Genomic DNA, 27,768 nt, shown 5'->3' on the forward strand with positions numbered 1-27,768 from the left:
AGTTTTTTTTAAGTCTGTTGTGAAAATTCATTCAATGTTGCCAACACTGGTTAGCTAGCAACAAAATCCCTAATCAGCGACAAATGCATATTGCATAGACACAAATGTCAAATCGGTATGGCTCTTCATGCTTTTATTGGAACCTGGGAGGTAGGATTTTTGCAATTAGTTACGTAATACAAATTTTAAAGTCAATGTCATCGTACAGGTTTTTTTATTTTGAAAGGAACTGTGCGTTAAAATGAATGTTAACGCTTTGTTTATATTGACGTTTTGTTTGTTTTGACAGCTGTCATACCTATTTATTTTACAAAATTGCGTATGAAATTTGCAGATAATCGGTTGCGGATACATCTATGGGACTTACAGTGACAATCGAGGATTGGAAGGGTAAATAAGATTATTGTAAGAAGCCACAATAAATCACCTCTTGCAGTGTTCGATTTCGGTTAGATGAGAATGGAGATGTCATTTGGACAGTCCCAGAAGAACTTAAATCTATACCTTTGTTCAGCTGTGAAACTTACGAAATTTACAGCACATCAATATCCGGAGTAATACTACGATTTGGGGCCTATGCAGGCCATGTGTTGGAATTTCGAGTATGTTAGTTTTTACTCTTGGTACATTTTAGTAAACTCATCATTTTTAGTGTGATCAAATGGAACCACGTGATAATCTCAGTATGACCTGTGAGGCATGGTGTATGCTGCATTGTAAACGAGTGTATGAAGAATCAACACATAAATACCATTCTGTTCCATTTTCATTATTACCTGCTTTGGAGGATGGATACTTTTCAGACCTAACTCTCACATCTTCAAATAAGAAACAAGTTGGTTAAACCTTATATGTTTATTTTTTTATTTTATTTATTTTTGTTGCAGTTTAAGGTTCATTCTTCAATTTTAAAATTACAAGGTTCTAGCATTGATTGGTCTGCAGACCTCTGCCCTTTTAATAATCTCCCTGAAGATGTGTTGGGTACAATTTTACATTTTCTATATGCTGAATGCCTGCCAGACAATCTGACAGAAGTTACTGCTCATCAGGTTTTAAATGCTGTGTCCCAATACCCATGTTTAAATAAGCTCGTTAGTAAATGTAATTTGTATTTGAAAAATATGGCACTAAAGCAACGTAAGTATCTTGTACAAAGAGAAGCAATTTTATAATACAAGATTTTTCTCATTAGAAATAATTGGATTAGTTAATGATATGCATGGAAGCATGAATCAAATTATCGAACACTTTAACGTAAGAAATAATCATTTGTCTTCTGAAAACATAACCTCAAATCCTGCAAAACTCTGTTTTGTGGTCAAACAATCAATCAGGGATGCAGCAGTTGGTAAAGTCTTTATAAAATTGTCGAGAACACTTTATTGAAAGACCCTTTTGTAGCTGGTGCAAAATTGCTTCTGCTCTGTGATTTGTTTACTAAGCGTAAAAACGAATTAACTAGAGAAGAGAGACACGAAATAATATGTTATGCGAAATCGAGGCTTCCCATATTCCTCATGCAACTGCAAAGATTTCTGCAAGCTTTAAAAGTAACTTTCAGTTCAATGTCAGTAGCTCAGCGGTTTGAAGTTGCGACCTTCTTAGTTCCTGAAGTATTTCTTACAACTTTGTATGTCTCGAATTAAATTTGAATATTTCAGATTGAAATTATATTAGATACAGTTTCCACTTTATTCGTTCAAGTGGAAAAAGCCTTACAACAAATCATTCAAGTGCTTTCGCCCAACGATAGTTCGAGAAGTAAGTCAGGAGTTGGAGACATGTTGGGCAAATCGTTACGCAACGTTCTACACATAAGAGAATTGACGAAATTGCGAAATTTCCACGAGCACTTGACCTGCAGCCTCGGACTCTTGATTCACAAGAAGTACGTCGAAAATACGGAGAAAATTTCAATTTATCGATTGAATTTTCAGAGAGAATTTCAATGACATGTCTACTGCACAGAAAGTTCGTTCGATCGCTCGAAATCTAGAACAGCTCATTGAAGAGCTTCCTATTTTCCTTTTACGTTTAGAAGACGTCACTTCGGCCTTTGACGAAAAACTTGAATGGAGGGAGTTCAAGTTTTGTTTCAAAGTTGGCACTAGCAAAGTCGTGAGTTTTCCACTCAAAAAAAAATCGACCGAGATTTTTTTTCATTAAAATTTCCAGTCTGGAATTTTACAAAAACTAGTAGCGCACCGGGACATGTTACAAGACGTTGTTTTACAACTCTGCGAACTAGTCCAAAGAGATGCTTTTAATCAATCTTTACAAAGTTTAGGTTTGTTGGAAGCGAGTTCCACCGCGGCGCACTCGAGCGATTGTCAAAAAATGTCTCCTAGTTCGTGTTATTCAACGCCCAAACATCATCACGGCTACAAGGTAATCAATTGATAGCCGACAATTGAGCAGATAAATACTTCAGAAAATTATTTTCAGCTGAACTTAGTAGAATCCATGTGTGTTCCGCCTTCTTCCAACAACAGTTTATTGTCGAAACTCTCTTTGCAATTGTTTAAAAGTGCAATCGATACCGATATGGAATTCGAAATTGTTGGAACTGGAGTCAGTACGGAACAACCTGAAAATGAGACGTCTGAAGAAGGACAGTGCACTATTAAAGCCCACAGAGTTATCGTAGCCGCTAGATGTGACTGGTTTAGGAGAGCGCTACTATCAGGAATGAGAGAAGCCATCGACAAGTAAGTCTTTCTTTATTTGTTCATTATTTTCCCCACAACGATAATATTTAATGTGTGCAGCTTAATTGAGCAGAAGAAACTACATATTTATGTAATTACGTCTAATATCGATTAGTAAAATATCATATTAGGTCAGTATATTGATTGGTACGTGTACACGATAATCATTAAAAAACCATTTGATTACTTAGGTATAGTAACGAAATTTTTACCCTCAAGGGATATCGCACTGAGCACTACCAAATCAACAAAAGTGGGATTACAACTCGTATTTGTTTATTACTAAAGTTTTCCTGAATACATATACCGTTTTCATTGTGTTACTTGTTAACAACAGCTCTATGAAAACTAGATGTCTCCCTAGGCAGCAATTGTTTGGTAATTGCGGACAGTTACTTAAGGTTATATGAGAGACGTACTTCTGCCGTTTTATCTTGTTTCCCATCCACATATCAACAGACACAAAAAGGGTTGACATGGCAAAATAAAAAAAAAATGATAAGAAAATTTTCGAGTGCTGATAAACATTGCGATTGTAAAGTAAAAAATGAAATTCGTTAAATGGATGCCCCTGATTTTTGGGAAAAATCTTCTGACAAATCTATTTGTATATCTAAACTAGCTGACCCGGCGAACTTCGTACCGCCTCAGAATCAATAAATGTTGTGTTAACTTATTAGCTGAATTGAATGAATTTTTTTTATTAAGATAAAATGAATAATCAAAATGAAAACTCCCATGAATTTACGACAATTCATTGAGTACTGAAAAATTAAGTTTTTTCGGTAAATTCGTTTGCAAGAAGTGAGAGTATAATGAGTAGTAGAGCAAATTGCTGTGTCCCGAGTTGTAATTAACTATGCAGTGAATTTTTTATCAATGAACCATAGGGATTGACATGGTGTAAACTTTATTTCATGTCGGAAAAATAATTTTGAAATTAGCAATAGAAACACCATTGACGCGAAATAAAGTTTATACTTGTAAATCTCTATGGTTCATTGACAAAAAAATTCACTGTATAAAAATAATTCGGAATTAACAATCACCATAAACGGATTGAATATTTTAATGAGTTTGGTTGGGATGCAGTGAACATCTGATGGGAAGAAAATATGGAAAATTAAATTAAAAATTGGGAAGAGAATTACTAAGCATATGCGTGTTTGTTGGAAACATTTTGTAGATGAAGATTTTGTTCCACTGGTTTGTTGGTTTGATGGTTTGGACGCACTGTTCACTTGTTTTTGTTTGATAGTTTCAAGGTTAGGTATGCCGCACAGCAATAAATGTTCAACCCTAAAACAACTTCCCCCGCGACGTAGCATTACTTGGGGTAGCATTTAAATAATTACAGACAGTTGACGTACTTAAATGCATAATTAGTTAGATACAGGTGCGATACACTGAATAAGTGAATAAGCCCATTTCTAGCATTAGCCATGACATAGCAGCGGGTATGTTCCTGTACGGATGTTGGTCTTGTAGGGTCCTTTGATGGTTGATATAAACGCGAGATTAAAAAAAAAACACAAACAAAATTGCAAGGGGACAAATCCGGCGAGCGGGCTCTCTACTACAAATTGCCCCTTATTGAGGTGAGACTCCAGTTCTTCGTCCTGTCGCACTCCCGGTTTGTCTGAAATCATGGTCTGAACGTAGTGACCCATGTAACAATTGATTTCTGGTTCGGGACACGACCCAACATTGAAGCGATTTTGGAAGCGTTCCGATTACAGAAAATCAGTTTGAAAAGTAGACCTCGACGGCAAACGCAGGCTTACCACTCTTCCAACGCATGATGGCAGGGTAGGGAACAAATCTTGAAAACCACGGCTTCCGAATGAGACCACTCCCGTCCCATTACGACCCCTACAGTCTGAATAGCGCCCATTTCAAAAAAAGGAAGTTATGTTGTCGCACCCTGTACAATGCAAAAGTAGGTGTTGTTGATCACCATTGATCACACTTGGTGTTAAAACTCAGCTGACGTTAAATCTCAATTAAGTTCAAATTGTCGATGCGCGCACAATGACAGATTGTGACATATGACATAACCTTTCAAAATGAATTTTCTTCATAATTTTTTTTTCGTTAGTTATTCGATGTTTTAATAGTTATTCTGCTAATCGGGGCGGAGACAAATCCAACAATATAAAGATCATAAAAATCTGTCCAGCCGTTCTTGAGTTATAAATAGCGTAACTAACCCGACTTTGTTTTATACAGGGCAAGTCACATAAGGGTTATTTCCGAATTTATTTTGTACGCAACCAAAAATACTAATGACGCTGACTACTTGATACCATTTATAATGTGATTTAATTTAGTAATCAACGTAGGTATGTAATTTGGCTAAAAATGTCACAATGACGTTTTCCTGTTCTGATTAATGAAATCAAAAATTAAATTAATCAACTGTCATTTTGACATTTTTAGCCAAATTACATACCTACGTGGATTACTAAATAAAACCACATTATAAATGTGTATCAAGTGGTCAGCGTAATTAGTATTCTTGGTTGCGTACAAAATAAATTCAGAAATAAACCTTATGTGACTTGCCCTGTATATATAGATATCATATTTTGGTGTATTACTTACACTTTTGCATTCGTCCAGTGGAGACAACTCAAAGATTTTAAATGTTAAATTGTGAAAACATTTTTTGTATCGATCAATGAAAACAAAAAGATATCACTAGATTTAGATAACATCAACGACTTAAAGACAATAAGCAGATGCGAAATTCGACAAATTGAGCCACAGGTAATAATCACAAACCGAATACCTTTTAGCCATGTGTCAGAAAGTTGGTGAAGTTCATTTTAAAATTTGAATTTGATGAAATGTACAGTTGCGGAATTAAAATTTAGGGCAGTATTGTCAATGTTATGATATAAACTCTAAAACAACCTTTACGTTAATAACCTCATTTTTTACTCTTGTTATGTTTTTGTCTTTTTAGCGTTCAAAAATTGTGACTTGTGGCATAATAACGGGTGGGCAACATATTAATGCGATGATTTAATTAAACTCAGTGCAATTAACTCAAAATTCAAAATTGACTGCGTGACTGACACAGGTAAAGTTTAATTTTTGAATGTCTGTCATGATGACAGTAAAAGGTGGTTCACAAAGATTTTGTTGAAGTGACAGAAAAATACTGCCCGAAATTTTAATTCCGCAATTGTACGGTCGGTGGACAAATAAAACTGGGACACTTAAAATTTAATCTGTGTAAATCAGACCATTGAATTGTCAATATATTTGTCAGTGTCTATACAATATGTCATTCCAAAGTTAACCTATTTGTGATAAGGCCGTAATTAAACGATGCAAATTTGTAAATTTTGACTTATGTGATTGTCATTTTTGTCCCAGTTTTATTTGTCCATCGACTGTACATACTAATATATTTTTTTATTTTAATATAGGTGTCCCCAAAAAGGAAGACGAGTCCATAACTCCCTTATTTATGGGAGGATTTAAATTATTTATACATCAAATTAAATAGGCTACAAAAGGGCCTAATAAATTCACGTATAAGTGCTTCAAAGCTAAACTGTCAAATTATTTATTTTTTTCAAATTGTGATAAATTAAATAATAATTAATAATGAAATGTTCAGTTAACAGAAAAAAATTGTGATAGATATTTTTATTCTGAAAACACAAAACAACAATGTATCACAAGTCTACACTTACAGTTGGCTTCAAAAAAAAACGGGAAATGAAATTTGACCTAATGTGAACTGAAAATTTAATTTATCAATTTGTGTCTGTTTGACAATAGTATTTCTGACACATAAGTGCAGTTTTTTAACCTAAATTCTAAAAGGCCGTTTCAAACTATAAAAATTTAATAAAATCTGACAGAACTTTTTCTGACAGTTCCCGTTTTTTCTGAAGCCAACCGTATATACCAAAAATACAAACAAAAAGAAATGTAAAAAACGCTACTATGGAAACTGCACTCCATTTTGCGCCAAACATTGGCGGCATCTCTGCGCAATCCCATTATGTTATTATTATTATTTGTCATTTGTTTTTCCAGATAACTCAATTTGGTTATTACATTGTAATGCAATGCATTTTGATAGCTTCTTACTTGGTGCTCGTCATTTGTTTCAAAAGTTAGTGTTTTTTTTTCTTATGTGATGTTACATTGCAATTTTCAGAATAAAAATCTCTATCAGAATTACTAAAAAAAAGTATGGGTTCGCATTTGAAAACAAATATTTTGACAGTTTAGCACCTTGAAGCGCTTAGAGTGAATTTATTAGGTCCTTATGTAGCCTATTCATCACCATTTAATTTGGTGTATAAATAATTAAAATCCACCGATAAATAAGGGAGTTATGGACTCGTCTTTTTTTTAGGGACACCTATACGGGTCGCGAAACGTAGCTTGATAGATGCCCAGATAGAATGAGAAATCCGACTTTCAAGAAAGACCGAAAATCCTTCCACGGCTTCGTTCATAGTGGGTCCCTCCCCATTACTTCCCATAATTTCACTGCGCATCCATTTCCCAAGTAGGTATCAAGCTATGTTGTGCGACCTGTACCGGGTGGGGCATCGTATACGCGCCATGACCAACTTCATTCATATTCGCTTCGCTTCTATATGGCCGTCTCAATTTAGCAAAAATTTGTTCCTGCAAAGTAGTCCATGAAACGTGCATCATGTGTCGCCATCTTCCGTCAAGTTGACAACTTATTCATTCTAAAGTTTAAATAAATTCGGGACTGTTAAGTTGTTTTTTTAACAAAATGGGCAGAAAGTGTTTTATTTGTGGAAATTTGAAACCTTTTTTCCGATTTCCAAGCGATCCCGATCAGAGAAACAAATTGTTAGTCTCTTAAAAGATTTTGTAGTATTTTTTGAATAATAAAATTTCTTATAGAAGGTAATTTATTAAATGGTATTATAAATCTCAACAAAATTACAGATCATCTTCAAAAAAAGTGACACTCACTAAAGATGCTGTCCCATTCGTATTTGTAGGAATTCAGATCTCAAATGTACAACATGCAAAATGTTTTCTTTAGTTATTTTAGAACCCTGTTGTTGTTTGTACGAATTCATATCCTGACCGTCCCTAGATGAAAATGAACCTGCTTCTTCCCTGCAAAACAATACATATACAATACATATTTGTCAAAGTGATCTTTTATGTCACTTTTATCCACCACCATATTAGGATCTTTGTTAAGATTAATAGCCCTTCAAAATCGGAGTCAATTGCTGTATCCCAGTGATTCATTTGTAGGCATTATTGAGAATTGCGAATATAGTACAAAAACTGTTAGGTACCATTTCTACAATATGGGAAACCATGTATTCATTTGCATGACTTGCTGTATGATCACCTCCTTCAAAATTCAGAGTTTTCCTGTGCAGACCATAAAGCTGCAGTATGCAATGTTATTATTAAAATGGCTGCGAAAGCAGTCCTTAGTAATATTTGTGTAGAATAAATGGATTCTTTGAAGACTAAGCTTGAACTATTAAACAAATTCTTCATTGTGGAATTGTAAAAGCATCTTCATCAGCAAATACTGCTCAAAACATTAATTTCATTAGTCAAGCAAAGATTCCTTCTAAAACTTACGGAGAATGTGTGACTACAAATATTGAAGAACTAATATTGCTTATTGATGTTAGAACCAGCATACACAGTCTCAGCCAAAATATTACACCTGCAAGTAATATTTTTTCTGCATCAGTAGCATTTCTCTCAGGATACATAAGAAGTTAGAAGATCAATTTCACTGTGATGAATGTCTTGTTCCACTCTTATCTACCACCATACCAGGACCATTATTAAGATTAATAGCCCTTCAAGATCGGGGTCGATTGATATATCCCAATAATGCATTTGTGGGCATTATTCAAAGAATTGCAAATATAGCACAAAAACTGTTACCATTTTTACAGTATGAGAAACCATGTCTTCAGTTGCATGACTTGCTATATGATCACCTCTTTCAAAATTCTGTGTTTTCCTGTTCACAACACAAAGCTGCAGTCTGCAAGATTATTATTAAAACGGCTGTGAAACCAGTCCTCAATAATATTTGTGTAGAAAAAACGGATTCTTTGAAGACTCTGAGCTTAAACAGTAAACCACTGAGCCGAAAAGTGTTGAAGTTATAAATGGTTATAAATTTTGCTCTTACCTTTAAAAATGTGTTTTGTTAGTGTTGTCATCTAGGTAGTTAAATTAAACCAAACATTTTCGTCTTCGTGTTTTCGTTAAATGGGCTAATAACAGTAATAACATAAAAATGAGGTCATTGACCTTGATGTTAATGTCAAATTCATAATTTGTAGTTTGGTTGTTTGTTGAGTGGAGGTCGCTAGTAGATGTCCATCAAACGGGAACATTTGATTGCATGTAAAATTCAAAATTGAGACGGCCATATAGAAGCGAAGCGAATATGAATGAAGTTGGTCATGATACGCGCACGCCAGAAATCGCGACTTCTAATTAAATAAAATTGGCGAAATTTTATATACCTGACTAATTATTGATAAGGTATATGTATTTGAGAATTTTTTAAATTTTTTTTGTTAATAAATAAGGCCATAACAGTTTTATTAGTTTTCTGAAATTAACTGTTAATTTACCTAAAAAGTTTTTACACTAAATGAATCTGTATCTGCTAGCCCATCAAACCCTGGTGGCACAATTACAAATTTTGACTTGGTTAGCTAAATAATTCGCTTTTTTATTTAAACGTAAACCAGACGGGTGATTTACGGCACAATGGTAGAGTGCGTTTCAACGAGAGGTACACGTCTATAAACTTGCGTAGAAATATGTTTCGGTCTACGATGGCGTGGCTTACCTAGACAGTAGCGGCGTTAGTTTGTACTGTCCAGGGAATTTTCTAATTTCATTTCAACAGCTGATTTTTCGCCATTTTGTCGCAAATCACAGTCAGGTTATTGTTCTTCACCGTCTTCTCTTTTATGTGATACAACTTGATTTCTAATCCCGGTTGTGAAAATCTGATATTTCCTGTGTTGTGAAAGTAAAAACAAAAATAAAACTGGACTACGACAATGCACTCGATTTTGGGTCGCCCTTCCCCTACATCTGGCGCATCTCGGTAGCCACGCCTGTGTACCTCTCGTTGAAATGCACTCTATAATTTCCCAACAAAGGTATAGCCGACCGTTTTAAACCTTTTTGCCATAAAATTGACAGTTTCCATTGTCACCTAAATTTACGACAGTACAAGTAGCAGGTCATAAATAAAAATGATTTTGAAAGTTGAAATGTAAAACTGCGTTTAATTCAAAATCTAATTGGTATTTTTTTCCGTAATTTCGTAAATAATTATAGGAAGTGAATCTGGGTAGGTTAGTATAAAAATCAGAATTTGACTTTTTGGTTGAAATTTACATTTTAATTTTTTTGGCTTTGTTTGTAAGTGAAAAATTATCAAAAAATTATGAAATGTACCTTACCAATAGCCAGGTAAGTCTGAAAAATTTCGACAATTTTATTTAATTAAAAGTCGCGATTTCTCGCGTGCGCGTATACGATGCCCCACCCGGTATATACCGGGTGTTCCAACGGTTTGGCAAAGTAGATTTACTAAGTTAATATAAGTTCTTTGAAAAATGTTATTATTTCATGTTATACATACAAGTTATGAGCACGGTTTAAAAATATTTTAGATTATACAGGGTGTTTGGTGTATCGGTGACAACACAAACTTATATTTTTTTAAATGGAACACCCAGTATTTTTTTGCGTTTTTGGAAAGCTCTCGTCAAAACAAATAGGAAGATACCACATTTGATGGGTCTAACTTCTACTGTTTGTAAACTATACGCTCTTTTGTGACCGGACAAACCAAACTTTGAAAATTTGTAAAAAATTATAACAGATAATAATTATTTAGATTAGGATTTTTTAGAACATTGTAAATATCGTCAATTTTATTACCTTGTTGAAAAACATTAAGATTTTTACTTAATTACGTAGAGGGCGCTTCAATGGCAAACTCTTTATTTAGTCAATTTTTTTAAATGGAACACCCTGTATTTCGATATACCGTTGGATATGTGTACACCCACAAATTTTTTGAAGTTCATGTGAAATTTTCCTCATTCAGCAGTCACATCATATTTATATTCAGTTCGTTAAACTAAAAATAATAATACTAACAGAGAGTGATATTTTCAACTTCAATAGTTCATAGCTTTATTTAACTTGATTTCAGTGTTGTCTGTAATCCGTGATGTCGTATGAATAAAATCCGACCTGGATAGCGTGTAAAGAGTGTGCGCACAAAAAAAAAAATACATATTAACTTAACCCTCCACCACCCGGCGGCACGGCAATTTTGCCGGAGTACATACACTATTATGGATAATACTATCAAGTAGTAGTGCAATATTAAGGAATTTCCTCGCGATATGACATGAGTATAATAATATACCTTTTTGAATTTCAACCACCAATGTGTTCTCTAAGTCCAAAATTTTTAAATTTAATACAAATATAAATAGTGCTTTCATACGAATTATCATTACTTGATAGATATATCCGTAATAACCCTCTACGGTAATAACAAATAAATCCCGCTTCGATGCCGTGCCTCCTTTTTGTAACAAAAAAAAAAATAATTTGTTACACAATCTAGGACTGGTTTACAAATCTATGAGGGGCATGATGACCAACCCAATAGACCGGGACCAATGGCTTAACGTGACTTCCGAATCACGAGACAGAATATAGCCTTTTTTTTCTTTTTTTAATTTCGCCCTGGGTTGGAATCGAATCCGCGACCCTCGCGTCCTGAGCCGAAACGGACTCCCTTAGGCTATATTCTGCCTTATTATAATAATGATAAGGCTTATTCATGTTAATTATTTTTTATTAAAGACATGGTAAAAACATGATTTTTAACATTGATTTTTTAAATTATGATATAATACAGTTGGCTTCAAAAAAAAGGGAAATGAAATTTGACCTAATGTGAATTGGAGATTTAATTTCTCAATTTATGTCAATTTGTGTCTGTTTGACAGTAGTATTTCTGACACATAAGTGCAGTTTTTTAACCTAAATTCTAAAAAGCCGTTTCAAACTATAAAAATTTAATAAAATCTGACAGAACTTTTTCTGACAGTTCCCGTTTTTGGTAATTGTTCACTTTAACTACTTCTGGAATTCTCGCGTTTTTTCTGGCTACACAGCCTCAGGACGTCCTCCTACATCGTTTCCCACCAGTCAAACCTTGTGCAAATGAAAATTTTCCTTACCCTTTAGTTATACTAAGACTTGGCGCGACCTTGAAGAGAGAGAAAAAAGGCATTTGCACAAGGTTTGAATGGTGGGACACGATCTAGGAGGACGCCCTGAGGCGAAAAATTCAGAAGTAGTTAAAGTGAACAATTACCCCGTTTTTTTGAAGCCAACCGTACAAATATCAAAAAAATATTTAGCACATATTAAAATACTTAACGTCATATTGTGGCTCTTCAAAATTTCAATACTATCTGACAAATAGGAAATACACACTTTAATATTATACATAACTATAAATATACCATTAACACCGTTCACGTTGTTTTGGCATAATGGAGGCCATAATTTACTTTTTTAACGTTGGACACACTGTTTGATTTCCGTCATTAAAGTGCCCGGCATGCGGATCTATGAAAATGAACATAACATAACATAAAGTCCATTCAAAAATAAAAAAACCACCAACGTCGCATTTTCCTCGATAATTACTATCGGCAACGCTGTCTAGTGTAAAATTTGGTGAGACTTGTAATTTTGAGGTTAAATGTTTATTAAGTGTCTTGTTTTTCTGGGCATGTTTAAGTAAAAATAATAAGAATCAATAAATAAATGAAACGTGCTGCTAATAAAACAATATGACCGAAATTCAAAGTAATTGAATTTTATTTTGAATCAAATAAATGTCATAATTTATAGTTACCAACGTAGTATGAAAAAATATCTACCTAGGGTTTTTTTAAATTTTACCAACCTAAAGCAACAGGTGGTGGTTTTTTGATTTTTGAATGGACTTTATTGCTGAATTTCCGCGATGTCTGAGGATTCTTCTATTGCAAACTAGTAAAACTGACAACAGTGCACTAGACATTGACGCTATTTATAACCTCAAACTTAGAAAAACATAACCTAATTCAACAGACAGCTTTACTACCAAATTAAATACAAAATTTCCATAGCCTCCCATTATCCCAAAACAACGTGAATGCATTTTACACAACATCTAAAAAATAATTACATTTTCTGTGACACAATGAACTTCTATTTCAACAATTTGGGCCAGAATTCTCCGAAATTGCCTCACTGCTACTTGGAACCTCCTCCAAGAAAAGCACATCTTTGGAAACATTACTGCATTGTTTTCCTTATTCTTAGAAATAAGGAATACTATACATCTGTCGTAGTTTTACTTTCTTCTAAGTGATTTGTCAGAATTATTCCATCTTTATCGTAAAAACAGAAGACTGAACAAGAAATGTCTTTGAATGGAAGGAACCAGAATGTTGCCATTACTTCTACTGTTTTTTTCTTTCTGGATCGTAATGATGGATTCGCGTTCCTTTCGTAGTTACAATATGCCCCTAAACGTAAGAAGAAGCTTCAAAACAGCTGTTGGATTTTGCCTCTCATTGTCAGTAATTTTTCGATAGCGATCAGGTTTAGGGATTCAATTCGTAAATAATTTTATCATGATGCACCATATGATACGTTAAAAGTGTTCATTTTCTGAATTCATTAAAGTCGTGTCACGCACAACATTGATATTTTTTAGAGTGGATACAGAAATGGGTCTTCCAACACGGAGTTTATCTCTCACCTCTGTTCTTTCCCGCTTAAAATCATCATCCCAATTTTATAGGCGCAAAAAGGACATTTGTCCTTCGATGTATACATATAATATTTCTGTATAAATTTATTTTCGGTACAATCTTTGCAAAACTTTATATTTTGTTGTTAAATTTGTGTCTGCCATATTTTCTGTAAAGATTAACAATAAGAAGTCGGTTAAACTTTTTACTTCCAAGCTTGGTTCATACTCGCTTCCAAACCAACCGTATTTGCTTCTGGGCTAATTAGATATCAATACTAATACCCGACAACAACAAAACAAAACATCCAGTGTGGAAATTAAGGCGAGGTTGTACCTAGAAAAATCCGGCTGTTTTAGGCACTTCCAAAATACCGCCTAGTGGCCTTATTATTCCACCTACAGCAGCAAATTTTTTTGTGGACACAGACAAAAGTTTAAAAGAGGTACCGACGGTGTTTTTTTTTTGCGCTTTGAAATTAGTTTATTTGAAAAAAAAATACAAAGTTGGTGAAAAATTGTCACTTTCACGGTATAATATTGTTGATTTCTGATGCTTTTTTTCAAATAATAACACCGTCGGTACCATCTCTCATCTTTTACGAAGATATCTATGTATCATTTTTGTCAAATGATGAGCAAATAAAGTAATGAGACGGAATTTTGCAACACTCTGCAGCCCGAAATTGCACGCTCAAACTTTGCTTACCCTCACTCGGGCTAGGTGAAGGGGCGACGCAAGAGGGGCCTCACGCCGTCGTGTACTCGCAAAGATCTCTTGTGAATCGTAGTCTCGATCGTAGTGGAATAAATGGTTTTTCCCGCGTTTTCGCCTAACCAATAAATTAATATAAAAATGGGCCGTTTAAGACTCTCAAAAAAGAGACTTTCGAAACGAAATCGTGCTAAACGAGCAAGCCAATACAGGTAAAAATATTCACCAACTGCAATAAAAATAATTTTTTCTTCAAACGTCCGTAAAGTATGACATTGCACTGCTGTATTGATAATGCTAAAGTGTCACTTCATTGTCATGGAATCTAACGAGCTGACCAGCGTCCGTGAAGTTATTATCTCCGCTGAGAGCGTCCGTGAAGTTATTATCTCCGCTGATGAGCGGCAGTAAAGTAAACTAGCTAAATCATTTTAAATTCTTTGGCTGGTTTGTCTGCCTCACTGCGTTCGGCAGCCAATCTACCAGCCGCAGCACATAAAACTTCATTTTTGCTCCTCATAACATAATATACTATTTTAGAAATAATAATAAACAAACCTATATGCCTATAATGTCTACATAATCTCTGCTCCCAAAAACAGTTTGTACATCATCTATAAGCCCAAATACCTTATCCGAACTTAATAATGTTTCTTCTCACTCAAACGTTATCACATCATTAATAATAGTTATTATACATAATATACAGGTGTCCCAAAATTGGCGTACAAACTACTTACTACCTTATCGAGGATGCTTAAATGTACATGAAAAAAATATGGAAAAAATGTTTCCGACAAAAAAATTAATTATTTTTATTATTACTATTAACGGTAATACAATGTAAACAATAGCTATTTATGTAACCAGTTAGGAAATGCGTTATTTTGTGTAACGAGTGGAATACTTGCGGGACGAGCGCAGCGAGATCCCGCAAAATCACACGAGTTACACAAAATTGCATTTCCTGACGTGTTACATACAAGATTTTTTCTAATTTTGACAAAAAAAAATGTTTCTTCAAACGTTAAACGAAGTAATGAATAATAAATTATTATTGTGTTAAAATATCAAGTAGGTAAGTAGGCACGGTTATTTTGCTTAAAAACAAAAAATATGACTAACTGGTTAGGAAAAATTTATTAGAAAATAAATTTTTCCTAACCAGTTAGGAAAGATTTTACTTTTCGTAACCAGTTACGAAAAGTGTGACGTTTCCAAATGTCAATTAATTTTGAAAAGTGTCACTTTATATGTCAAAATTAGAAAAAGATATATTCGTACATCATTACCTTGCAATGTTACCGTAGTGGATTTAAAATATTTTTTTCGATTTCCAAAGCTCTAAATTCTCTATTATGCAGGATTAAATATTGGTAGTGAGTGATCTTGTACTTTGTGATAATATGTACGATTAGAGGTAACTGTCATTACAATTTCATACATATATTTCAAAAGAATTGACAAGTGCCACTAGAATTTTTTTAACATTTTTCTGACGTTTACGGTAATCTTTTCTACACCGTAGTGCACCGTTAGTACGCCATTTTTGGGACACCCTGTATTAATAAACGTTAATTGAAACAAAATAATTTTTGTTTAATTTGTCTAATTGCATATTAGATCTCAAAGCCGTAAAAATAATAATGAGACTCAAGGAGAGCTTTCAAGTTTTACAAATTGTGATGAGTAAGTTTTCTATTTGTCTTTATACACATGGACAAGTCTTATTACTTTAGCAACAACTCCGAGAGCAATAGCACTCAAAGCAGATATGATTTCATGGAGACATATTTTCAAGACAATAGTAGTGATTCTCAATCTAAAAAAGAAGAAGTTGAAAGTATTACTTCTCAAAATAGGTATGATGGAAAAGTTATTATAAACATTTAAATAACAATTTGGCTCTCCTTAGTAATGATAATGAACTATTAGATTTGCCATATGATACAGAAATAGTAGAATCGGATCATGCTGTTTCTGCTACAATTGAAGGCAGAAGGATTTTCGACGTTGCGTTCCTTGTGGAACAATTAAAAACATTTGGACACCATTCAGAAGGTTTATTTGGTTGTAGTGGAAACAACATGAGTTTTCAAAAAGAAATTAGACGAGGAAGTTGTTTTGAGTTGGTGTTCAAATGTGATATGTGCCACAAGGTAGAAAAACTTTTTTCTGAGCCTAAAGACGAATCTTATATGGATGTCAACACAGCCACTGTGAGTTACCAAAACATTGCCCTATTTAGGTGCATCTCCTGATGCTTTAGTAGGAAATGAGGGAATAGTTGAAATTAAGTGTCCATTTAGTGGAAAACATCTTTCTCCTGTTGAAGCAGTTCGTAAAAAAATCATTAAATTTTGTAATGTTGACACTAACAATCAACTATCTCTAAAAAAAAATCATCCTTATTATTACCAAATACAGGGACAACTTGAAGTCACCGACAGAAAATATTGCATATTCATAGTTTGGACCCCTCATGGCTTTTCATCGGAAAACATACTTAGAGATCCCGAATTTTGGCATGAAAAAATGGAAGAAAAACTTAAACATTTTTATTTAACATATCAATTACCGGAATTGATAAACGCCAAAAGACAATAATTATAAGTATTAGGACTGGTGGAATTAAAAAATCTACAAGCGGTACCTATAAATAATTTGTTTTTTTGAAGTTTCTTTTGTGTCTCTGGGGAGGCAATAGTTGTGTTTTCTGTTATAATATTTTTACTTGGTTTTTCTCTTTTTTGTTAACTGCAAGAATTTATTTTTGTTGTCAGAGTACTGTTTTTATTTCTTTAGTATTATTAGTAATAATTGCTAACATTAATATGAGTACCTAATTTTATTTGCATTTTCATTAAATTTACTCTTGAATAAATTTATCTATTTACCTCCCACTATCTATTTCCTGTAATTATTACATATGTACTAACATATTTTCATTCGAAAAATTAGTGCAATTTTTGTTATATCTCCGTTCTGCATTCTATATACATATACATATGTATATCTAACATTTTTAACTTTCTTTTACACATTTGACGAAATTGCACGTTTTGTCCATGGTATAAATGTTTAAAATATTTGTGAGTTTTTAAGGAATAGCTTCATAAGCCTGCTATAGCATGGGTTGCCATAGGTAACACGCCGACTCGATTTATTTTTTAATTGATTATAGTCAATTATCATAATATGTATGACTTTTTCTTATGTAAAGTTATAGACTGCAAAAATAATAACAAAAACCAAAGATTTATAAAATTCTTGTGTCATCTCATGGAATCTTATATGATTTTGCTCCTCTTTCTGTTTAATTTTCTTTGTCTTCTATAAATTGAAAAAATCATGATGTGATCAAGACGAAAAAATATTCTGTGCTTTTGTGTATAATATATTATAGTTATGTACAAATCTGTCAACAAAAAATTTAAATTTTTACTTTTTGGAAATACATAGTGACTTTCCGTCCTACTCAAAAAATCGTCAATAATTCATTTCGTATATTGTTGAACAATTATTGTTCACTTGGTTACACCCCAGAGGTCGATTTTACTTACTACGGTGTATTATAAATATAATCACAAATAGGTACGTTCGAGCATATCCTAAATGTGCCGAACGTGTGCCGAACATTTCCATTCCAGCCTTGGTCTCTGCATGATTTCTTAACCAACCCTCCTCGCACTTCAGACCCCGAAAACGTTATCATGGTTGCATATTCAAAGATTCTGTGTTCGCGGCTAGGTACAACCCCGCCTTAAGTAACGCATAGATTCAGTATCTAATTCCGTTGATATGAACTTTTTGGAAAAAATTTCGAAGGGGTATAGCGAATATTTTCAGCATATTTTCAGTTTCTTATGTCATTTGTTTTTCATGTTATGAAATCATCGACTTTTGTTAAAAAACAACCTATATTTTTTATTATTGATTTTGTTAGTACAGTAATACCTCGTTAATCCGAACATCCAATAATCCGGATGATCCAGTAAATCGAACCTCCTATTTTTTCCATTGTGTACCTTGTAGTCCGGATCTGACAAGTTTCAGTAATCCGGATTGTCACACTTCATTTAGAATAATCGGAATTTACTTGTTTTAACTTGTCTGGAATAGGCAGAATGCAATATGGCTCCAAAGGGAAAGCACGTAGTGTGTTATGGAAGTCTACGTAATAAATTTAATCACCAATAGAACTCTTTAAAATAATTTTTTTTTACATATTGACCTTTTTTTAATCGAATAATCTTTTTTACATTTTTCTAACCCCTAATGTCACATTCCGCTTGCGGGATAATCATCAATTGAAACGAAAGAGTAAGTGAATATATTTTTGTGTGATAAAAACTTTACAGTTTTTTTTTAAAGAAAGAACGACCACTGTTGTTTTTACTGTTTTTTGATCAAGTATTTTAGTCGAATAATTTTTTTTTTTTGGTCCTTCGTTGTCAACAAATGTGTAAACACATGAGCGGGTATGAATTTTACGGTTCAAATTATACTTAATTTTAACTTTGTTTTGAAGAATTTGCGGAAAAAATGATAAAAAGTCCATTTTAACGTGTCTTATTTATAACGTCCATTTATAATGTCCATTTATAACGTGGACTTCCAGAACAACCGGTATATCATTCATAATTATGTATTCCATGGTTGTACTTGTTGGTACTCTTATTTTAATAATAAACATTATTTTACGTTCTTAATAACCGATTCTTTTGTATTTACTCGAATGATCCAGTTATCCGGATTTTTTAGTAATCCGGATGAGTCTTGTTTTAATTAGTCCGGATTAACGAGGTACTACTGTATAATCTGTTTCAAAATCAAAAATCCACCAACACTGCATTCTACGCCGACAATCCAACTCGAAAATTTTTAACCAATCAAATTGCAGCATTTTTCAAATTTGGACCAATCAAATTGATTTATAGTGACAATTTAATTCATACACTAAAAAGCAACGGTGTTTTTGTCATTATGACAGCGAAAAACGTTTGCCCTAACTTTTCCAGCGACAAAACGGAACCTAACTTTTGAAAGCGTCTGATTCTAGTAGGTCTGCATCATAGTGATTTACGTATTCATTAAATTGTCTTACCGAATTACACTCAAGCTTTTTTTGTGTGTCGAAGTAAACTTGCCATTTATAATTCGAGTTTTGTTGTCTGGCAATTAAACTTAAAAAACTGCCAGTCTACAGTAACATACTGTCCCAATTTTCAATGATCACGATGGTACTATTATTGATCATTTTTTCCGCAAATCCTTCAAAACAGAGTTAAAATTAGATATAATTTGAGCCCTAAAATTCATACCCGCTCATGTTTACACATCCATTGATAACGAAGCACGAAAAAAAAAATTACTCGATTAAAATACTATACTCGAAAAAAAAAAAGTAAAAACTGTGAAGTTTTTATCGCGCAAAAACATTTTCACTCACTATTTCGTTTCAGTTGATGATTATCTCATGAGCGAAGTGTCAAATTAACGGTTAGAAAAATCTAAAAAAAATATTCGATTAAAAAAAGATCAATATGTAAAAATGTTTATTTCAAAGAGTTCTATTGGTGATTAAATTTATCACGTGGACTTCCATCACACCCGCTATGCATACATACTTTATGTATCGGGTGTTCATTTAAATTTCCGGTCAAAGTTAAATGAATACCCGATACGTATGCAGTCTGATTTTGAACGTTGTGCAGATACCGTGCCTTCAAATAAATTCGGAATTAGAGTTGGCTGTGATATTATTATGAAGTTGGTAACATGCAATTCATAAAGGCACAGCAGTGACCTTGGACAGCACAGTACACGTGTTAAACGTCTCGTCTATTACCAATATTAAAATATATAAATCATAGCCTACTCTAATTCCGAATTTATTTGAAGGCACAGTATTTTAACCTGAGTATAGTGCATTCATTTTAAATGTTGGGTTTTGTAATAAAACTTGCCTGCTTCGACACTTGTCCGAAACTCAGTGAATCTAAAACTGTGTTCAATATATTCGGGTCCAAAATTAAAGAATGGTGGGATCGAGATCAACTTTTAGAAGACCAAGTGAAACCATTAACATTTGTTGCCAATACTGGTGAATCATCTAGTGAATTTGATTCAGATGACGATTAATTTTTTATTTGTTTACGTATTTTATTATTTATTTTTTACTTACTTTAAAAGATACATGTAATGGATACTTTACTAATTACTCTTATTTCTTTATTAAGTAATCTTATTTGTCAAATACATTATTTAAAATCAACAATCTCTTTACATTTTTTTGGTCACTGATCACAAAATGTGTTTTAATTTTTTTTTTACTTGTGGATATTTTAACGTCTCTTTCTTTTGCTCGTCGATAAGATGGTGAAAGTACGACGTGGTACCAGTTTTATATGAACAGAGGGATTCCTACTTTACGGTACCGATACAATGAAAATTTGCCGCTTTCGTAATTTATGGTGTTTTGAGTTTACAACTTTACCCAACGTTTAAAATGAATGCCCTATAGTACGTGTTAAAAGAAGGCAAAATATAGTGCATTCATTTTAAATGTTGGGTTTTGTAATAAAACTTGCCTGCTTTGACACTTGTCCGAAACTCAGTGAATCTAAAACTGTGTTCAATATATTCGGGTCCAAAATTAAAGAATGGTGGGATCGGGATCAACTTTTAGAAGACCAAGTGAAACCATTAACATTTGTTGCCAATACTGGTGAATAATCTAGTGAATTTGATTCAGATGACGATTAATTTTTTATTTGTTTACGTATTTTATTATTTATTTTTCACTTTAAAAGATACATGTAATGGATACTTTACTAATTACTCTTATTTCTTTATTAAGTAATCTTATTTGTCAAATACATTATTTAAAATCAACAATCTCTTTACATTTTTTTGGTCACTGATCACAAAATGTATTTTAATTTTTTTTTACTTGTGGATATTTTAACGTCTCTTTCTTTTGCTCGTCGATAAGATGGTGAAAGTACGACGTGGTACTAGTTTTATATGAACAGAGGGATTCCTTCTTTACGGTACCGATACAATGAAAATTTGCCGCTTTCGTAATTTATGGTGTTTTGAGTTTACAACTTTACCCAACGTTTAAAATGAATACCCTATAGCCCAACTTGCCTTATACAAATGTTAATGGTACCTATACAAGAAAATCAAAGAAATCACTTTGTTTGGGAAACCCTGAAACATTTCAAATTTGACGGGCAGTTTTGACGAACGATTAACCTAAAAAGTCAAGTAATTTTTATGTCATTCGAAGTTATGTTTGACTTTTATAGTTTAAGTCCTGAATTTTTGATAAAATTTGTAAGGTGATGATAAAATAGTGCCTGCAACTTATTCACAAAACAACAAAGGCTTAAACAAGTGAAAATACTGTAATTGTGAGGAAAAGCATAAAATGAAACATCAAACAAGTTGCTTGAAATGCCTGCCATCATTTACAATACGACGTGTCCAAGAAAGCCGAACTCTATCAGAATGCTTCTGTTTTCACGAATTTCCTGAGCGGCGTTTTGAACGTAATGAGGCGGTGCATCATCGTCAGGTACCACATTTTTCGTCGAATTGCTAGAGGAATTTCCTCGAGTAATTCGGGATAACCGTCATTCAAACGGCGAGGTGATTTTCAACAATCCCAACCCAACTCGTGAGTAATTTCTTTTTCTCCAACTAAAATTCGATCTTCTCGTTGGCGGCCAAGATTACGCTTATTCATTTCGAAACGCTCGAAATCGCAAAGATGCTGCACAACGTTTACAAAAGTTCATGCATTGGGAAGTATCAAGCGATGTATCCTTTGAGGAAATCTTTCACCATAGATTTGCCGTGCTAGCTCTGAATGTCCACGGGCTTCGCCATAGATCAAAAACCATATCGGTTTACTCCAGGTTGGTGAAAAACATTATTGTGATTTAAATTGAGGTTAAGATTGATGTTCTTGTCAAAGTGACTTAATTTTGAATTAAATCACAACAAAAAAAGTTTCCTATGATTTTTTTTTTGACCCATTTTTTCATAAAATTCAGTGGCTCCCAAATTTTTTGTGAAAAACTTTTAGTCCCCTTTTCTCGAAAAATACCAACATTTGTATAAGGCATTATTGGTTCAATCGTTACCTTTTGTGGGGTTCTATCACAGGTTAAAATATCCGCACAATCTTCAAAGTCACTCTGTACATGTACCTACCAAAAAAAAAATGTTAATAAATAGCAACAGTTAAAAATAAAAATTATTTATTTGTACTTTCATATTTATAAATTATGTTTGATCAGTAAAAAACATAAATCGCAGTTATTACTGCTCTACTTCATACAATTTTCGAAAATTGAATAGAATCAATAAAAGAATAGAGAAAGAAAGGTTGTGGAAAACAAATATTCTGAAAACGTGTAACGTAGCTTCAATCATATGAACAGCGATGATGGAAAGGTATCATGTTCTTCTTTCCCATTTCGAAAACAGACTGTCTGGCGTAAGCATCAGAAATTATTATAAATGAACAAAGAGATGCAGGAAAATTAGATAACCAACGTGGTCTCTGTGACTCCACTTATGCTAGAACTGCTAGTTCAATCTGTCGCAAGGGAAATAAATGTTTTCCTTTCACCTTTGACGCGCGTATTATCTATTTGCCACCCATCAGTAAAGTCATAAAGTGTGTTGGTATCACGAGTAAAATTATGATAACACAATAATTTAAAACTTAAAAACGTTGCAGTAGTTAAAAACGCGGCCTTTGATAATAATTTTTAAACATTTTTCAGCAAACTGAAGCATTGTTGTATTAAATTATGATGTTTCTAAAAGTTACGACAATAAAATGTAATAAAGATATGAACACAACAGACTGAAATTATTTTTATCTGGTTGTGACTTCAAAGCAAGACAGAACTTTGTACCATCCAAAAATGACATGTCTGATAATAACATTCTTTTATCAACATCGCTGTCAGGGCAATCGCAGACTAAAAAGAAATTATTGTATCATAAATATTAAAAAAAATTAATTTAGTTGACAAATGGATAATACAGTATGTCCACGGATTAAGTTACAAAGAGAAAAAAAAGTTTATTTCTAATTTAATTTTAATTTTTTAAATGATCTGCTTGTTTTCAGGCTCCTAAAGTAGTTTTCATTTTTTCGCTAGCTGTTACAGTTCTTTTTTTATTGGCATTTATCTTGCAAATTTGGACAAGAGAGAACATACTTAATTCAATGTTATGGTACTGGGATCTTTGCTCTCGTGAGGTGATCAACAATTTTTTTTTGTCATTCATACCTCTTTGTAACTCAATCCGTGGCATACTGTATACAAAGTGATCAAAAAGAAAATAAATCAGAGCAGGTATTGCATGTCGTAGCAGAATTCTATGCAAATAAGCGTTCAATGCATGGGGGTAGACAATTTGTGATCTCAAACGGTACTTTATAATAATTCATACCTCATGAATTTTAGATAATTATGCATTTTACTATTATTATCTGATAATGGAGAAAATAAAATAAACAAGAGCAACATTTTACATTATTTTGTAAGAATGGGTAATTTACCCGCTTTGTTGCCAAACGCCATGCCACTGGTAAGCAGATTTTGAGTTCAACTGTCGAAGAAACGTCAACGGTGTTGTCGTTAACCTTGAAAAAAAGTTTTAGATTTCAGTACAGTTTACGCATGTTTCTTGTAATTGTAAGCAACAATTATCCCAGAATAAGTGGTAAAATGGGTTTTACCATTAAAGATAAAACATAATCGAATGCAGGTTTTCACAGCCGTTGTCAATAGGGTTATTGTTTTCCGGGTTGTGCCGCGGTGGTCTGGATTGCTGGGTAGCTGACGTTTCGATAGCTGTGCTGCTATCTTCTTCGTAGCTTGTAAGTAAACTGGTTTGGTCTATTCCGTGTTGGACTATTTATATGGTTAGTGGTGGGAGTGGTCCCCGTGGGATTGATGGTGGGGGTGGTAGGCGTGGCTCGGTGAGTGAAGTTAGTGGGGGGGTGCGTACATGGTCGAATAACGGAATTCCACGTGCTAGAAAGTTCAACACCTTGGTCTCTGTTGAAATTATTTGGATTTTTTCTAATCTCGATTGCTTCCCTTATTAATGTTTGATGGTATTTAGTTGTTTTAGCCAGTACTACTGTTTTTTCAAGGTCGAACGTGTGGTCTCCATCTTCGAATTTGTGTTCCGCCAATGCTGATTTCTCCTTGTCATACTGCTTGATGACCCTATGTAGCACTCTTGATTTGTTTTCTTGTTGATCACCTTGTATGTCTACTGGTGTAATAACCATATGACATAAAAGGCTCTAATCACACATTTGATGTGAAGAATATGCTATCATTGGTATTATTTTAACTACATATTGATATAGGTGTTCCAGTAGCAGCTGTAAAGTCTCTATTTTCAAATAAATTACGTGATGGCAGCAATTTTTAACATGTTGTTAGGTACGTAAAGTAATAACATTAAATGAAGCTAGAACACTGAAGCATAATACATATAACAAAATTTTAAAATTTCCGTCTGTCTCCTGTAATAACTGTTCATTTAATATTTTCCACGATGAATTCGACAGTTTCTGCAAATGGCATTTGAAAGGCATCAAATTACATTAGTTGCAAACTGCAATAACAGCTTTCAATTGAGAAATTGCAATTCAGTGCAGTTATTATGTTTCAATAAGCGAAGTTAAATGGGTACGAGCTTAACAATGTTTCTTAAAAGGCTCCCGCAGTACCCAACCAAATGATTACCGTGTATAACCAACTAAAACTAGACAGAACTTTGAACGATTCGAAAACAAAGTTTGCTAAATTCTTGCAAGTTTGTGTAAACCCAGTAACCCACCTGAAAGTTTGAATCACCTAAATATGTAGTCTCTCCATTGTGAATTCAAGATTCTGCATGTTCTTGTTTTAATTACTTTGTTGTCGCTAAACGAGAGTGGTTGTTTTCTCCTTGGCCTGACACTTCGTAATTTCCAAAAATTAGTTCAGGTTTATAAATGTCAAGAAAGAGACTACAAGACATAACCGAGCGTTTGTTCATTTGGAGAAAAGTAATCCAGCGAAATGGGCATAAGCCCTCGTAGATAGTGTTTTCTATATTTCTGTTTCTTTGAATCTCTCGGTTGGCTTTAATGAGCCGTGCAGAAACGATGTCGAAGCCAGTGAAATATCAGTGTGCGCTTTTCATCTCTCATTCCACGAACGATTCGACGTTTGATGTTTTTGCTTCCAGGAAAATAATTATCCACGATACTAGTCCGTTCCTGTTCCGCATTTTCCTGGAGTATCTGTACAGCGGTCGTCTCAGAGACGACTCCCTCTCCATCGAGCAACTGGTCGAGCTTTTGTTATTAAGCGACCGATACGAAGTTGACTCTTTGAAGCAGACCTGCGAATACGCCTTGCAACACAGCATAGATCTGGACTCGGCTTTGTATTTTTTCAACATGGCCGACCAGTACAACGCTCGAATTTTAAAAGTAAAGTGATATTTATTCGCCTAGCGGCCGTTATTGATTGCGGTGCTTCCAGAATTTCTGCTTGAATTTCATAGCGCAACATCACGAACTGACCGAATGCGAGATATTCTTCGAATTGCCGATCGCATTGCAGGCCGAAATATTCGATTGTGTTTGGACGCAACCGCCCCCGGCCAAGTCGACGACAATGGAACAATTACTGCCTTCGTCGGTTACACCCACCAGTCCCGACTCGAGCACATCAGAACGACACCGAATCCCCGACTGTCAAAATTTTCAATCGGACGTAAGCCCAATTTCCTTTTCTTTTTTGGCAAAGTAACACTCACGTTCTTGCAGTATCAACAGTCGAACAGCAGTTCCATCGAAGATCTTCCAATCGCCCAAGACACCGGCAGGCTAGATAATTGCATCAGCCAATTGAGAGACATAATAGGCGATACTGCCCCGAGGGAACAGTTGGTACAGGTTGTTCTCGCCGCTGATTACGATCTTTGTAGGGCGGTTAATTTTTACTACGCTAGAAATCAGGACGATGAGTAGCGTTTCAGGTTTCGAAATTTAAATTGCACATATTCCAATATTGTTACTAACTTTATAGTAATCGAAAAAGACTGCACATTATTTCGTGATCGTCTAAAATCAAATTTTAAAATACAAGTCGACGTCCTGTTTCCGAACTCCGGGGGCGCTTTTGTATACAATGGTTTCGTTACCACATTTATTTATTACTATGCAGATCTGGTTTTTAGGCATGTTATAGTCATCTGAGCGAGTTTCTGAAACACATGCACGAAATAAAGTCCACAAGAAGATACAGAACAATTAACAATATTTTTTATTTCTGCTCTTTGCCCGAACAGTGCATGTATTTTATGAACACGCCGTATTAATTCTAGTATTATTCATGTATTACTTTACATTCCTGTTACGCCATTATTGTTGACGCTTCTTGTTTTGTGGGAATGATATTGTTAAATTTTTTGAGCACGTTGTACCTTTAACAAGATTATTTTTGTCTTTGGTTCCTAGTCAGTATATTTATAGATTGCAGTCTTCTTTTGTAAATAACAGATTTTATGTAGACAACGAAAATAATTTTTAAGGTTTGTTTAGCAGTGATTTATTCGATTATTTACACAAGAAGATGACTAACTCTCTGATAATTTGTATTTTAGATCTAGATGGAGTCATAATTTTAAAGAATATATACTTATCGGTTACGATTGTTGTGCTAATACTTAATTTTCTCGAAAGATTTTGATGTGTAGATTCAAAATAATGAAGGAGTTTAGACCTCACTAAAATATTGATGTTACTGTTATTATGATAATAAATCTCTTTATATCAAGTCTGTTTTTTTCCTATTGTTTGCGTCACAGTATCATAGTTTGACACGGGATGATTTTGTTTGGTGCGTGCCGATGAAGACTGTGATAAAAGAATTAGTAATAAACCTTTTTCAGATGCTTATCGGGGTCATCGCGTGATTGAACCTAACAAAAAATTGGCGTTCACGCGATTAACGAAAGTAAGTAATGAGTTAAACGATTCGGCGGATTACTTTTGTATCATAGTGTACCATTAATAATGCACCGCCGTTTTGCCCGGAAACACGGAATTTTCCACGAACAAAATATGTTGCCTCGCATCTCTTCGTCGTCGCTGTAACTCGATTAATTCGCTACGATTCCTGAGAAAACGTCTACCCTTATATCAAACAGCGAGGGTTTTATCGATTTCGTTTGTTTTTCGAATGTTTGGCCAACGGTTATTTTTCCGCATTGCAAATGGCCAATATCGCCTTAAATCAGTGAATAATTCTCATTTGCCAGAGTGCTCACCAATGGCCGGCGATTTAGAGCAAAACCGCTTATAAATTCACGAATAAAGCAGCCATTTATAATGCCGATAGATAAACCGACGTACATCGCCGGGAACATGATTCACCACC

The 27,768-nt window shown here is 34.0% G+C and overlaps 1 protein-coding gene and 1 long non-coding RNA gene across 5 annotated transcripts; one reads left to right on the top strand and one right to left on the bottom strand.

The window, feature by feature from the left end:
- Positions 1–31: 31 nt before the first annotated feature.
- LOC138127324 (uncharacterized) lies at positions 32–27,165 on the top strand. Its single transcript, XM_069043299.1, has 14 exons — positions 32–150; positions 335–390; positions 437–602; positions 653–835; positions 888–1,140; positions 1,196–1,351; positions 1,405–1,616; positions 1,665–1,891; positions 1,941–2,121; positions 2,179–2,391; positions 2,449–2,711; positions 25,568–25,814; positions 25,867–26,100; positions 26,154–27,165. The coding sequence occupies exons 1-14, from the start codon at positions 118–120 to the stop codon at positions 26,355–26,357; spliced, it is 2,628 nt and encodes an 875-aa protein (XP_068899400.1). The 5' UTR covers positions 32–117; the 3' UTR covers positions 26,358–27,165.
- On the bottom strand, positions 7,308–9,864 carry LOC138127325 (uncharacterized). Of its 4 annotated transcripts, none has more exons than XR_011158190.1 (3): positions 8,896–9,154; positions 7,692–8,845; positions 7,308–7,370 (listed from the first exon to the last, which is right to left on the bottom strand). It is a non-coding gene; the product is annotated as an uncharacterized lncRNA (long non-coding RNA). The 4 variants fall into 4 exon arrangements; XR_011158191.1 differs by lacking the exon at positions 7,308–7,370 and adding an exon at positions 7,415–7,438; XR_011158189.1 differs by lacking the exon at positions 7,308–7,370 and having other exon boundaries at positions 7,610–8,745; positions 8,896–9,864.
- Positions 27,166–27,768: the final 603 nt, after the last annotated feature.

Source organism: Tenebrio molitor, chromosome 3 (assembly GCF_963966145.1).
Source record: "Tenebrio molitor chromosome 3, icTenMoli1.1, whole genome shotgun sequence".
Taxonomy (NCBI): domain Eukaryota; kingdom Metazoa; phylum Arthropoda; class Insecta; order Coleoptera; family Tenebrionidae; genus Tenebrio; species Tenebrio molitor.